This window comes from Stigmatopora nigra, chromosome 8, assembly GCF_051989575.1.
Source record: "Stigmatopora nigra isolate UIUO_SnigA chromosome 8, RoL_Snig_1.1, whole genome shotgun sequence".
Lineage (NCBI taxonomy): Eukaryota > Metazoa > Chordata > Actinopteri > Syngnathiformes > Syngnathidae > Stigmatopora > Stigmatopora nigra.
In genome coordinates this window covers 2,303,588-2,316,575 of record NC_135515.1, presented here as the reverse complement: position 1 = coordinate 2,316,575, position 12,988 = coordinate 2,303,588, and the positions used below count along the sequence as shown (strand labels likewise).

The 12,988-nt window shown below is 40.7% G+C and overlaps 1 protein-coding gene across 1 annotated transcript; it reads left to right on the top strand.

Moving 5' to 3' along the window:
* Positions 1-5,919: 5,919 nt before the first annotated feature.
* LOC144200901 (short transient receptor potential channel 4-like) lies at positions 5,920-12,245 on the top strand. Its single transcript, XM_077723278.1, has 10 exons — positions 5,920-6,297; positions 6,766-7,284; positions 9,120-9,456; positions 9,525-9,664; positions 10,121-10,437; positions 10,518-10,713; positions 10,783-10,977; positions 11,457-11,498; positions 11,571-11,660; positions 11,734-12,245. Exons 1-10 carry the CDS (start codon positions 5,920-5,922, stop codon positions 12,139-12,141), a joined length of 2,622 nt encoding a protein of 873 aa, XP_077579404.1. The 3' UTR covers positions 12,142-12,245.
* The last annotated feature ends 743 nt before the right edge of the window (positions 12,246-12,988 follow it).

The window sequence follows — 12,988 nt, the reverse complement described above, 5'->3', positions numbered from 1 at the left end:
ATTAGATTGTAATAAGTATTCTTTTTGGCCCCGCCCACTATACAGAAGATGACATCACAACCAGAATGCTCCCTGATGCAGTGACTGAAAAACACTGTAGAAAAACAGCCAGTTCTGAGCATTTTTATGCCATTTCGGGGAAACTACTTGTTAACTTAGAGCAGGAATGGGCAAACTACGGCCCGCGGGCCACATCCGGCCCGCTGTGTCTTTTAATCCGGCCTGCTAACATTGTCCAAATAATGTTTTTTTTCCCCCAAGATGGCGCCGTCACGTGGAAGCCAGTGGCAGTAGCTCAGTCCACTCTTATTTGTTTTTTTTGTGTTTTTTTATAGCCCCTCTATCTTTTTTAATGAAATTGTAATATTTCTTAATAAATTTCCTTTGACTTTACTTTGTACTTTAAACTTTTTACTTTAATGATGAGTATGTTAATACTTGAGTCCTTTTTTCTGTTTATGTTTCATATGTACTGTTAACGGATGCACTTTTTTATATGTATCACATCTTGATTTAATCACTTTCTGTTCATTTTGTAGCATTTACAGGTCATACCCAGTTTATTTTGGGTCACTTTATAATTTCTTGTCAACCTCCTGTTAATCTTAAGGTATTTAAGGGTCATTTTCTGCAATGGGGTTCCAAAATAATGATGTCAATGTCTTACATGACATATGCTATTGGACAAAATGACCATTTTTTTTGTTGAAAAACCTGAGTTTCAGAGGAACTGTAGACCTTTTGCACTGATAGAAAATACAAGAGTTAGTAGTCAATCCACGTCCGGATGTCAACGGCAACCAAAAAGAACTAACTTGTCTGACACGTTATATTTAAAAGAAGTAAAAAAAAACCACTTCTTATCATTGTTTGAACACAAAGCTGCACATAACCAGTCCACTCTGGCCCAAAGCTAAATATCCAGCCAGTAAACGCTAAGGTAATTTGGTGGGCAGAAAAGCCATGTCAAAATTTGGCATGCTCACAAATGACTAGTGGACAGTGTTGACAGAGTCCAATTATAAGTGGAGCGGAGTAAACTGTGAGCAAAAAAACCCTCCGGCTTTGACAGCTCGCAGATAGAAGCCAAAATGGCTAGAATAAAACTCCCTGACAGCAAACCCCGCAGAGAAGGGAATTGGATCATATCCCCCCCCAAAAAAACCTTCAGGCTCCAGCTTTCCAGCCAAGGCGGCTTTTACAATATTCCGTCACATCCCATTCATATCGAATTTGGCGTCCATGGGCAATCCGGTGCGTAGCGAAAGGTACCGTGGAGAGGGGGGATTGGTCTCTGGACGATGCTAACGTTTCTGTAAGCCTTGTTTTTTGTCAAATGCCTCAACGCTAGCTCGGATAAGCCGCTACCTTTGGCGTGAAAGTGTGAAAAAACAACAAAATACATTGTTAATCCCATCCAAAATCACATTTGAGGTGGCGAGACGGAACGGTTAAGGTTGATTTGGGTCAATTTATCGAAGAAAAGAAGAATTTTTGGACGTTAACGGCTTTTTCGAGCCACAAACTATTGATATTTTCTAATGTTATTCCTTGGTAGCCATACTGTTCTTCATTTCCATTGGTGGAAGAATGAAGCCAACCCAAACTATTGCAAGGCGGTCAATCCCTAGATGGCGCCGTCTGACGTCATCATGAAGGCAATTTGGCTTCATCAACTTCCTGTCAGACGCAATTGCGTTCCGCCGTTTCAAGGGCGCCTTCGATTCGCTCCTACGAACGCCCCAAAGTAAATTGCGCCAACGGCCGGATCCATCTTGCGCAAATTTCCCAAATCTCGGGAGGGAGGCAGGCCGGTTGACGAAAAGGGCGCCGCCATCCAGTCCGATTTAATCATTGGATTTTTGTAGCCCGCTTGGACGTCGGAAGCCGCTTGGGAAACCCCCCATGGGCGAGCACTGAATGAAGGGAACCATCCTAGCGACCAGTTATTTGCGCTTTTTGTTTACCATGTACGTTATACGTATGTAGATACTACAGGTTTGAGTTTTTGCAATAAGATATATATATATATATTTATTTATTTTTTGTTTTTGCAATAACATATATAGATTTTTTTAGTTTTTGCAATACGATATATAGATTTTTGTTTTGTTTTTTTGCAATAAAATATGTAGATTTTTTTTTGTTTTTGCAATAAGATATATAGAATTTTTCTAGTTTTTGCAATAAAATAGTGATTTTTTTGGTTTTTGCAATTAGATATATATATTTTTTTGTTTTTGCCATTAAAATATAGAGATTATTATTTCTGTTTTTGCACCTAAATAGGAGTCACCAAATTTCGGGGATCTGCCAATACCTTGTCAATTCATTTTATAATTTATTACAGGCTAAAAAAATTATGTTTTTTCTTTTCTCCCTAAAAACCGATAGCCTGTTAGTTACTTTTTTCCCCAAAAAACAGTTACTATGTAAACAGATGTCTATTTAGCCTGTTATTCTCCATTTTACTATGGCTAGTTTATTCCTGTTTTTTTGCTAAAAAAAACTTAACCTCTGTCTAAAATGCTTTCTGTTTTTGTCCCTATTCATGGTGTATTTTTTGACAGCAACTTACCATCAGAAAAAACACTACAACTTTAAAATACAATTAGAAAAAATAACACTAGCAGGATGCAAAAATGATGCTGCAGAGACGAACCATTTTGGCTATTTTTCCAAAAACCAGAAAATGGACCGTCGGGCTTCATGTCGAGGGCACAATACCATACCCCCCCCCCCCCCCCCCCCCCCGCTTTCCAAACATCAGGGGATGGAGGGAATATTTCAAATATTTGCACTTTTCCCCCCTGCCGTGCCGTAATGGACTTAATCTGCCCCTCGGAGTCATCTGTCATCTGTTAACTGATGTAATTGATGCTTCCTGATAGATGTGGGCTCGGGCTCCATTTATGACCCTAGCTTAGCCCCCCCAGCATACAAACATACAACAAGGGAAGGTTAAACCCACTGACCACCGCCTGTTCAGTTCTGTCAGTCGATGACAACACACAATTTGCCCGTCCAGGGGTGGGCAAACCAGACTTTTGGGCCACATTGACTTAAAATATTTGACAGGGTCAGCACAAGATAGGATACATATAAAAAAGTGCATCCGTTAACAGTACATATGAAACATAAACAGAAAAAAAGGATTATTAAGTATTAACATACTCATCACTCATCATTAAAGTAAAAAGTATAAAGTACAAAGTATAAAGTCAAAAGGAATGTATTAAGAAATATTAAAATGTCATTGAAAAAAGATAGAGGGGCTATAAAACACGAAAAATAAATAGTAGTTTGCCCATGTCTACGCTAAAGATGTACCAGATTGATGCCTTCTCTTGTATTATTCATATTAATATATATTAAAGATAACTAAAAATGAACCGAACAAAAATCAACGGCTAACAACGATCCTTACAGATTAGCCGGGTTAACGTTAGCTTAGCATCTATTTCCGATGCGCTATCACGATGAATATGTCCTTAGAAATTGTAAAATTGCTCTGGTGCCAACTACACTGGCCCAAAAGTGGGACGACATTCCAACAAAGTGCACAAAACGGCCACTAGCGAGCGCTAATGAGCTGACATTAACCCAATGACAAGTGATTCGTAGTAAGGCTAAAACTAAGTCGTGTGTAAACGCTCCCATGAATATTAAATGATGTTGATGCAGACATCTTCAGGTGCCCTCCAGCTGGCGCCACCCAACCTGATTTATAACGTTCGTAAAACTCCGGAGCGCCAAAAGTTAAAAGTCGTAAACAAGTCGGCGAGTCTGGAAATTGAGGAGGGAGGATTGGCCCAACGTTTACTATGAACTATTTTCATGGCCCAGATTTTCAGACACCAAAGTAAGATAGGAGGAGCGTACCCCTGGGGGAATGATTATTTTTATTTATTTAGTCATTATTTTTTGGGGCTCTCCAAAGGGGGAAACGGCTTCCGAGTTGTTAACAAAAACAGCTTTTATACGACATGTCAGCAATAAATTGTACTGGTGGTCCAAAAGTAGAGTGGTGGAGTTTTCTGCCCCCTAGCGGACGACAACTACAATTTGCACTATTGTAACCCCAATTCTTTCAAGCGGGCCTTTCTTACATTATTCATTGGTTATCTTCACGAGAGTCGCAGGGGTGCTGGAGCCTATCCCAGCCATCAACGGGTAGTTTAAGGGAACAAGTTTGTGCGAAGTTTGGAAAAAATTAGGCAAATCGATATATAAATAAACATTAAGTTTGTGCAAAAATGTTATTTGTCACTGTTTGGTCAAATTTTTGGCAAATCGATATATAAATAATCCTTAATTCTACGCAAAAAGGTTATTTAGCTTAGTTTTAACTGATAAGATCGTTTTTTTTTTTTGTGCCAAAATGGCGCAGTTATAATGGAGTGAATCCAAGTTTCCTGCCTGGTTTTCTCCAAGATCATAACACATGATCATCTCTGAAATTTTGTCAATTTGTGGAGGCCAAACTAAGGGGGGGGGGGGGGGATAACAACTCTTGATATGTAAGACATATTTAATCAAGAGGGAGGTGGCAGCTTGGCAGGATGTGTCCAGAGAGGAGGGATGGCGAGATGGCGATAGGCGGGGCTGCCCGCCTGCCTGCCTGCATAATATGTCATTGAGTTACATTGTGTACTTACTGGAGGACCACTTCTCAGGATTTAAGGCTGTATTTTTCCAAGAACTGGTCTTTTGGTCGTTTACCAACTGCTTACTTGTCAAAGCAACATTGGAAAGGTAACTAACACTTATTTTCCAAAGTGCATGTGATTTTTTGGATGTCAAATTACGTTAAGTCAAATTCTGGTAGAGTTTTGAAAGTAGAATCCAACTTATTAAGACTAAACATCGGAGATTGAATATTTGACAAAAAACTTTCTGGCTTCATTTCTAATTGTACATTGATTTCCATTCACCGCTATTGATTTTCAACGCAAGTTTTCTTTTCATTAATTGGACATTTACAACAACACAATAGAATGTAATACTCTAACTTGTTAGGTAATAAAGTCAAATTGCTCATTGGAACCAATTGCAAGGGTGTTTTGAATAAGAATAAGCATAAAAATAGGAATAAGAATATGAATAAGAATAGGAATAAGAATAAGAATACGAATAAGAATAAGAATAAGAATAGGAATAGGAATAAGAATAGGAATAAGAATAGGAATAGGAATAGGAATAGGAATAGGAATAGGAATAGGAATAGGAATAGGAATAGGAATAGGAATAGGAATAGGAATAGGAATAGGAATAGGAATAGGAATAGGAATAGGAATAGGAATAGGAATAGGAATAGGAATAAGAATAAGAATAAGAATAAGAATAAGAATAAGAATAAGAATAAGAATAAGAATAAGAATAAGAATAAGAATAAGAATAAGAATAAGAATAAGAATAAGAATAAGAATAAGAATAAGAATAAGAATAAGAATAAGAATAAGAATAGGAATAGGAATAGGAATAGGAATAAGAATCAGAATAGGAATAAGAATAGGAATAAGAATAGGAATAAGAATAGGAATACGAATAGGAATAAGAATACGAATAGGAATAAGAATACGAATAAGAATACGAATAGGAATAAGAATAGGAATAAGAATAGGAATAAGAATAGGAATAAGAATAGGAATAAGAATAGGAATAAGAATAGGAATAAGAATAGGAATAAGAATAGGAATAAGAATAGGAATAAGAATAGGAATAAGCATAGGAATAAGCATAGGAATAAGAATAGGAATAAGAATAGGAATAGGAATCGGAATAAGAATCGGATATAGACTTTGTAATCATAATTGACTGGAAAAAAGTCATAATTCCCAGTTATGTATGACGATATTGGTAAACGCAAGAAAGCGCAAAAGAATAATCATAGAAATGTCAATGGTGGCAGGTTTAAGGATGTCACAGTTGTACTACAAAAAGTCGGACAACTCGTCGTACACCGACCGCATCCCGCTGCGGGTGGTGCGGGCCGAGGCTGAACTATCGGCCCTGGAGAGGGCCTACCTGGGCGCCGTGGGGAAGGGCGATTACGCCACGGTCAAGGAGGCCCTGGAGGAGGCTCAGATCTACTTCCCCATCAACATCGACTGCGTGGACTCGCTGGGCCGCACGGCGCTGCTCATCGCCATCGAGAACGAGAATTTGGAAATCGTGGAGCTGTTGCTCAGCTACGACGTGCACGTGGGCGACGCCCTGCTGCACGCCATTCGCAAGGAGGTGGTGGGCGCCGTGGAGCTGCTGCTCAACCACAAGAAGCCCAGTGGCGAGAAACAGGTAGAGACCACCATTTTGTGCCAAATGGGATTTGATTTCCATGGAATTTTTCCAGTTCTACAGTAATCCCTCGAATATTGCGGCATCACTATATGACAGATTTTTACTAAAGTCAAATTATTTTAGATTTTTCTTAAATATGTCAAGCTTTAACCTTTCTTTCTGGGTTCTCCAACGTACAAAAGTCAAGCAAAAAAAGTATTTACAGTAATCCCTCAAATATCGCGGCTTCACTACATTGCAGATTTTTATTAAAGTCAAATTATTTTGTATTTTCTTAAATATCTGGACATATGACTAAGTCAATTTTTTTCTTAAATATGTCATCCTTTGAGCTTTCTCAGATCTCTAACGTATAAAAGTAAATCCACAGTAATCCCTCAAATACCGCAACTTCACTACATTGCGAATTTTGACTAAACTCCAATTACTTTAGATTTTTCTTAAACATTCTTTCCATCCCGACAGGTCCCTCCCATCCTCCTGGACAAACAATTCTCCGACTTCACCCCGGACATCACCCCCATCATCCTGGCGGCCCACACCAACAACTACGAGATCGTCAAACTGTTAGTCCAACGTGGCGTTTCCATCCCACAGCCGCACGCCGTACTATGCGACTGCCTGGAATGCGCATCCAGCTCAGACGTGGACGGCTTGCGTCACTCCCACTCGCGGCTCAACATCTACCGAGCCCTAGCCAGCCCATCACTCATCGCCCTATCCAGCGAAGACCCCTTCCTCACCGCCTTCCAACTGAGCTGGGAACTGGAAGAACTAAGCCGGGTTGAGAACGAGTTCAAGAAGGAGTACGAGGAGCTGTCGCGCATGTGCAAACAGTTCGCCAAAGACCTTTTAGACCAGACCAGGAGTTCCAAGGAGTTGGAAATCATCCTCCACTATCGGGACGACGTCAACCCACTGTTGGACGAGAACGCCAATGACCTGGCTCGGGTCAAGTTGGCTATCAAATACTGCCAAAAAGAGGTAAGGATTTACTTTCGGTAGCACGACACACGGTCCGTTCTGTGTAATAACTTTGGGGTGAGGTAATATGAAAAGACTTTTGGCGGTGATCTGCCCCCTACTGGCTGACTGTAGGTATGTGAAAGACAGTGAGAGGTAAGAATGTTGAATTATGAGTCCAAAATGATAACTTATTTGGTTTTTTTTGCTGGGAAAACTGCACCTTATGGAGAAGTACTACCAATTTCGTCATACGTAGTATTTTGGGTATGATGACAACTTTAGGCTTTTGTCCAGTGATTATAACAATGCACAAAGACATTTTTTCTACCTGGACTTAATTAAATTCCCGTTCAAAAATGTCTTAAGAACCAAAATGTCCGAAAATGATAAACTCATCCAAAGACAAACACCAAAACAAAGTGTTTTGTTGACATGAATCTGGCCTCCTCAAGACAAAAGTAGCGAAAACACAGTCCAGTTCTTAAAGACAGAAATAAAAACCAAAGTCATCCGACCGGCAGACGTTTTATTTCAGCGGAAAAGAAAGGAAGTGAGACCAACCAACTCCCATTAGAGATTCAACCCGAGCAACAAAATGACAACAACGGCGTCAAGACGAGCCACAAATGGCTGCAAATGGTCAGACTCGTCCCTGAGGACTTTTGGGCGGCTCCTAATTGCAAGCCTGCTCCTTAATGTAATACATTAGTCTTGCCCCCCCCCCCCCATACTGACAATGTGACAACGCTGAAATTTCTTCTTTTATAAAATATTGGTTCAATTTTAAAAAGGGCCTTAAAGGATTATTAGGATTATTTTTTTGTCAATTTGGACCAGATTCATTTAAAAGTACTATTGGATTTTATTTTTTTAAGACTTGGTGGTACCTTTTAAAAGTTATTGTTGCCTTTTTGGGGTTATGTTTTTTTTTTTTAGAAGATGGTGGTTTAGCAATGAGCTCCATAACATTAGAAGCACTTAACAGTTGTCCACAAAATGTCTTCTGTGCTCGCCAGTTTCAGTCTGCGGCAAATGCTAAACACCGTCGGGCAGATTGGAACCATAACGTAATCCCAATGAATTCTTAGATGGATACTGTGTGGCAATTTGGGCCCCTCCCCTAGACAAGATGGGAAATTTGCAAAGGGATTCTGTATGGAAAGACCTCATCTGGCTGCCCATTAGGCTCCGAATCCATTTGGACAAAATTAGGTTAAAGTCAAATCAAGGAAAGACAGCTTTTGGATGTCTTGGGCGTGCAGTGGTACCTCAACATACGAGCAATTTGAGATATGAGTAACATTTTGGGCAAATATTTATCTTGAGATACCAAACACATTTTGGTATATAAGCATGCAATGGAAGAAAATCATGGGCAGTGTCTTTTTGGTCGCAACTCCATGTAATGTCTGTACGAGCACTGGGCGGAGCCTTGCATTTTTTTAGTGTTTTTTCTCTCCTGTTAGTCAGTGCAAATGGCGGCGCTTTTAGGCTAATACGAGAGGAGTATATAGTACTTTCTTTTGGCAATTGGACATGAGTTATCTTATTTTGAGGACATTTGTGTGCATCATTTTTGGACTATTTTGAAGAGAAGACAAAAGCAAACAACCCTTGATAGGTTGGATCTGATAGTCAGGGTGGAGGCGGGGCCAATAGAGCCAAAAAGGTATCAAAACTTAGAACAAAATTAGAATGAAGTTTAGTGTAAGGTTAGTTAAACTTATTTTTGAGTGCATCTGCATCGTAATCCAGGTTCATTTAAATTTATTTATGTTATGTTACGAGTGGGTTGCCATGTTTCGGGGGGCAGCTAAATTAGAGGGTCAACAATCTGTTTGTCCCGTTCCTAGTTTGTGGCCCAGCCCAACTGTCAGCAGCTGCTAGCATCCCGTTGGTACGACGAGATCCCGGGCTGGAGGAGGCGCCATTGGGCAGTTAAGCTCATCACTTGTGTCCTCATCGGTTTCCTCTTCCCGCTGCTGTCAGTCTCCTACTTGGCGGCGCCCAAAAGCCGCTACGGCGCCTTCATCCGCAAGCCCTTCATCAAGTTCATCTGTCACGCCGCTTCCTACTTGACCTTCCTCTTCTTGCTCCTGCTGGCGTCGCAGCACATCGAAGCCCCGCAGCAGGACGTTCAGGGACCGGCGCCGAGTGCCGTGGAATGGATGATTTTACCCTGGGTCGTCGGTAAGGAGCCCCGATCGACTGCGGGGGTGCCGGGATTAAAGCCTCCGGCGTTTGCTTGCGTCTTGAAGGATTTGTCTGGACCGAGATCAAGCAGATGTGGGATAGCGGTTTCCAGGACTACATGGACGACTGGTGGAACATTATGGACTTCATCATGAATGCGCTGTACCTGGCCACCATTTCTCTCAAGATTGTCGCTTATGCAAAGGTACTGGAATGTGGACTTGGTGACATTTCGTCACCAGACAGTTGGCCTAACATTAACCACTAACCTTATCCACTTTTAAAAAAGTTGACAAATTCTTGATTAAAGAAAATAAAACAGAAAAAACTCGCTCGACAACACAATCCCAAGTTCCTACGTTGTTTATGTTGTTGAGCGAGTTTTTGCTGTTTTATTTTCTTTAATAAAGAATATGTGAATTTCCTTTTTTTTCTGTAATAGTGGTTAAGGTTAGTGGTTAAGGTTAGGCCAACTGTCTGGCGACCAAGGGTCCGTTTGACGAAATGTCCGGGTACCAACTATTGCTGCAGGTCTTGGGAACTATTAGACCCCATAGAGGAGGTTTTACTGTTTAGTGGTAGGGGCAGACCAGATGGAGATTCCTAAGTGTCTTGCATTGATGGTCAAAAATGAACTTGAACTTTTTTTCTTGTCTCGCAGTACAACGGGCAGAAACCACGATGCAACTGGGAAACCTGGCACCCGACGCTAATCGCCGAAGCCTTGTTCGCCATCGCCAACATCTTCAGCTCATTGCGCCTCATCAGCCTCTTCACGGCCAACTCCCACTTGGGCCCACTACAGATCTCACTAGGCCGGATGCTCCTGGACATCCTCAAGTTCCTCTTCATCTACTGCCTGGTTCTTCTGGCCTTCGCCAATGGCCTCAACCAACTCTACTACTACTACGACGAAAGAGACGTGGGCAACAACTGCAAGGGGATCCGTTGCATGCAGCAAAACAATGCCTTCTCCACGTGAGTTTTCCCATAGGAGTCCATTTTGGAAGATGGGTGACTTTTGGGGCTATTGCGGTCATTTTTTGGGTTTTTTCCAGGTTGTTCGAGACGTTGCAGTCGTTGTTTTGGTCCGTCTTCGGCCTGGTTTCTCTCTACGTGACGAGGGTGAAGCCGGACCACCAATTCACCATGTTTGTGGGAACCACCATGTTTGGAACGTACAATATCATCTCCCTGGTGGTTTTGCTGAATATGCTGATCGCCATGATGAACAATTCGTACCAGCATATCGCCGTGAGATGCTCCCGTTCAAAGTTTTTTTGTTGCTTTTGTCTTCTTTTGACTTGTGTCTTCTTTTTCAAGGATCATGCGGATATCGAGTGGAAATTTGCCAGGACTAAATTATGGATCAGCTACTTCGAGGAGGGAGGAACTTTGCCGTCACCGTTCAATATAATCCCCAGTCCCAAGTCTTTTTATTATTTGAGTGGATGGATTAAAGCGCGGGTGTTTCGGAGGCCGAGTTTAAAAAGACTGGAGACTTTTGAGAGTTTGGGGGTAAGTTTTTGGACTTGTTATTAGTGGTTGTATTCTTCATGTGGGCCCTAATATTAAGATTTTTTTTAATAAATGGATTAAAAGCCTTGAATATTGAGTTTTTTATAGATCTAAAACAATTTTTATTTTAGCTTTTTTTTAAATGTATTTTTAGATTTTACTAAATGATTTTTGACCTAAAAACACAGAAAAATGGATTAAAAAATGACAATAATTGATTTTAAAAAGGGAAAATCAGTAAATTAAATATACATCTATACTCTTCATTTGAAATTGATCCTAAAACACAAAGTCAGCACTCATGATTGACTTTCTCTGACCACACAAAATAATGAGGCAGGCTAGATTAGGCCCCCGGGCCACCACTTTGACACCCATGGCTTCGATCTTACAAAGAAAACAACAACTAAAGACCTATTACGACACATTTCCTCAAAACCAGCATTCTTCTCAACCCAATATGTCTTCTACTTTCACAGAGACGTGCTGCAGAAAACGTAAGACAAAACCACCAGTACCAGGTAAAATAATCTCCAATCATCTACCAATCTTTTTCCCTATCAAAGTCCACATTGGCACCCATCTATTCCCAGGAAGTTCTGAGGAACCTGGTCAAGCGCTACGTAGCCGCCATGATCCGAGACGCCAAAACCGAAGAAGGCCTGACTGAAGAAAACTTCAAGGTTGCCAGTCCTGACCCAGAAAAGCAGTTTATCTACACTTTTCAACCATTTAACCTTCCTTCTCCATCCACAGGAACTCAAACAGGACATATCCAGCTTTCGTTACGAAGTTCTAGGAATGATGAAGAGCAAATCCATGGGTCGAGGCTCGGGGAAAATAGCCAGCTCTCCATTCGCTTACCAGGGAAACACTTTCAAATACTCGCCTAAATGTTACGCGGACGAATCGCCGCAGAGGTTGGAGGTCTTTCACCTGAACAGACCGGGTCGGATTTCGAGCAACAGCCCAACTCAGACTCATTTTGACTATGGCGGCTTGCAGAGGAACCTTAAACAACCTTCGCAGAATTGCGCCGAGACGGAGAAAGCCGCTAAGAATTCGCAAAGTGGTGGAGGATGGAATGTGGAGCTCAAGAGCCCCCTAGTGGTGGTGGAAATCGCGGCAGATGTGGAGAAAGACGCCAAGGAGAAGGAAAGTTAAAGGAAATGACAAACCAAAAATCAACAAAAAATGTGCGTTACTATGCGTGAGTAATAGATGTCGCTTTTTTCCCCTGTTTTTTGGTCATTTATTAAGTGAAAATATATTTTTTGGCGCATTTTGGAGAACACTTTAGTACCTTTTTTGGTCCAAAATAATGAAGATTATGGATATACTTTTTACAGATCTGGGTTGAAAATCAATAGCGGTAAATGCAAATGTTTTTGTGTGAATTCAATGTCCAATGTTAGAAATGAATGAGCCAGGTTTTTGTCAATGAATGGATTTTGTCAAAATTAATATTTGTATGACTTGATTTTGTGAGACGATACAGAAAATAAATGAATGAATAATTTGCTTGGAATAACAGTTCCCCCTTTTTTCCTCCAAAAACTGCCAAATATAAATCTGGGCTCAAAATTTAAGGTCCCCTGACCTGATATGACCTTGAGTAGACGAACATACAATGCTTGTAACCGCTAGGGGGCAGAAAAACCCCACAATGAACAGCAAGTTGAACCGCAGCTTTACTTCACAGTTTTTAAATTCAAATGTCGGCGAATTATTAAATATCGGTTCCCTCAATGGGGATAAACAACTAAATTATTCAAAAAAAATATACGTACATTACCGTTAATTTGGATAAAAACCATCGGCAAATCACAATGCTGAGATACAACTATAAACTTGTCAAATAGAAGGGAATTTGTCTAAAAAAATGGACTAACAGAACCTATAAAATGATGGCTAACCTTTGATACATAAAAAAAGAAGAAAATAGTTTTTGTCTGACCTTGAATGTGAGTTTCCTGGTCGTACTCGAGTGCGATGTTGTCATCAGAGCGAG

What these genes read in the sequence shown, in the direction of transcription:
- LOC144200901 (XM_077723278.1), top strand. Translation starts at nt 5,920, where the DNA reads ATGTCACAGTTGTACTACAAAAAGTCGGACAACTCGTCGTACACCGAC. An exon ending in AGCCCAGTGGCGAGAAACAG is followed by an intron (nt 6,298 to 6,765) that starts GTAGAGACCACC and finishes CCATCCCGACAG; the next exon opens with GTCCCTCCCATCCTCCTGGA. An exon ending in AGATTGTCGCTTATGCAAAG is followed by an intron (nt 9,665 to 10,120) that starts GTACTGGAATGT and finishes CTTGTCTCGCAG; the next exon opens with TACAACGGGCAGAAACCACG.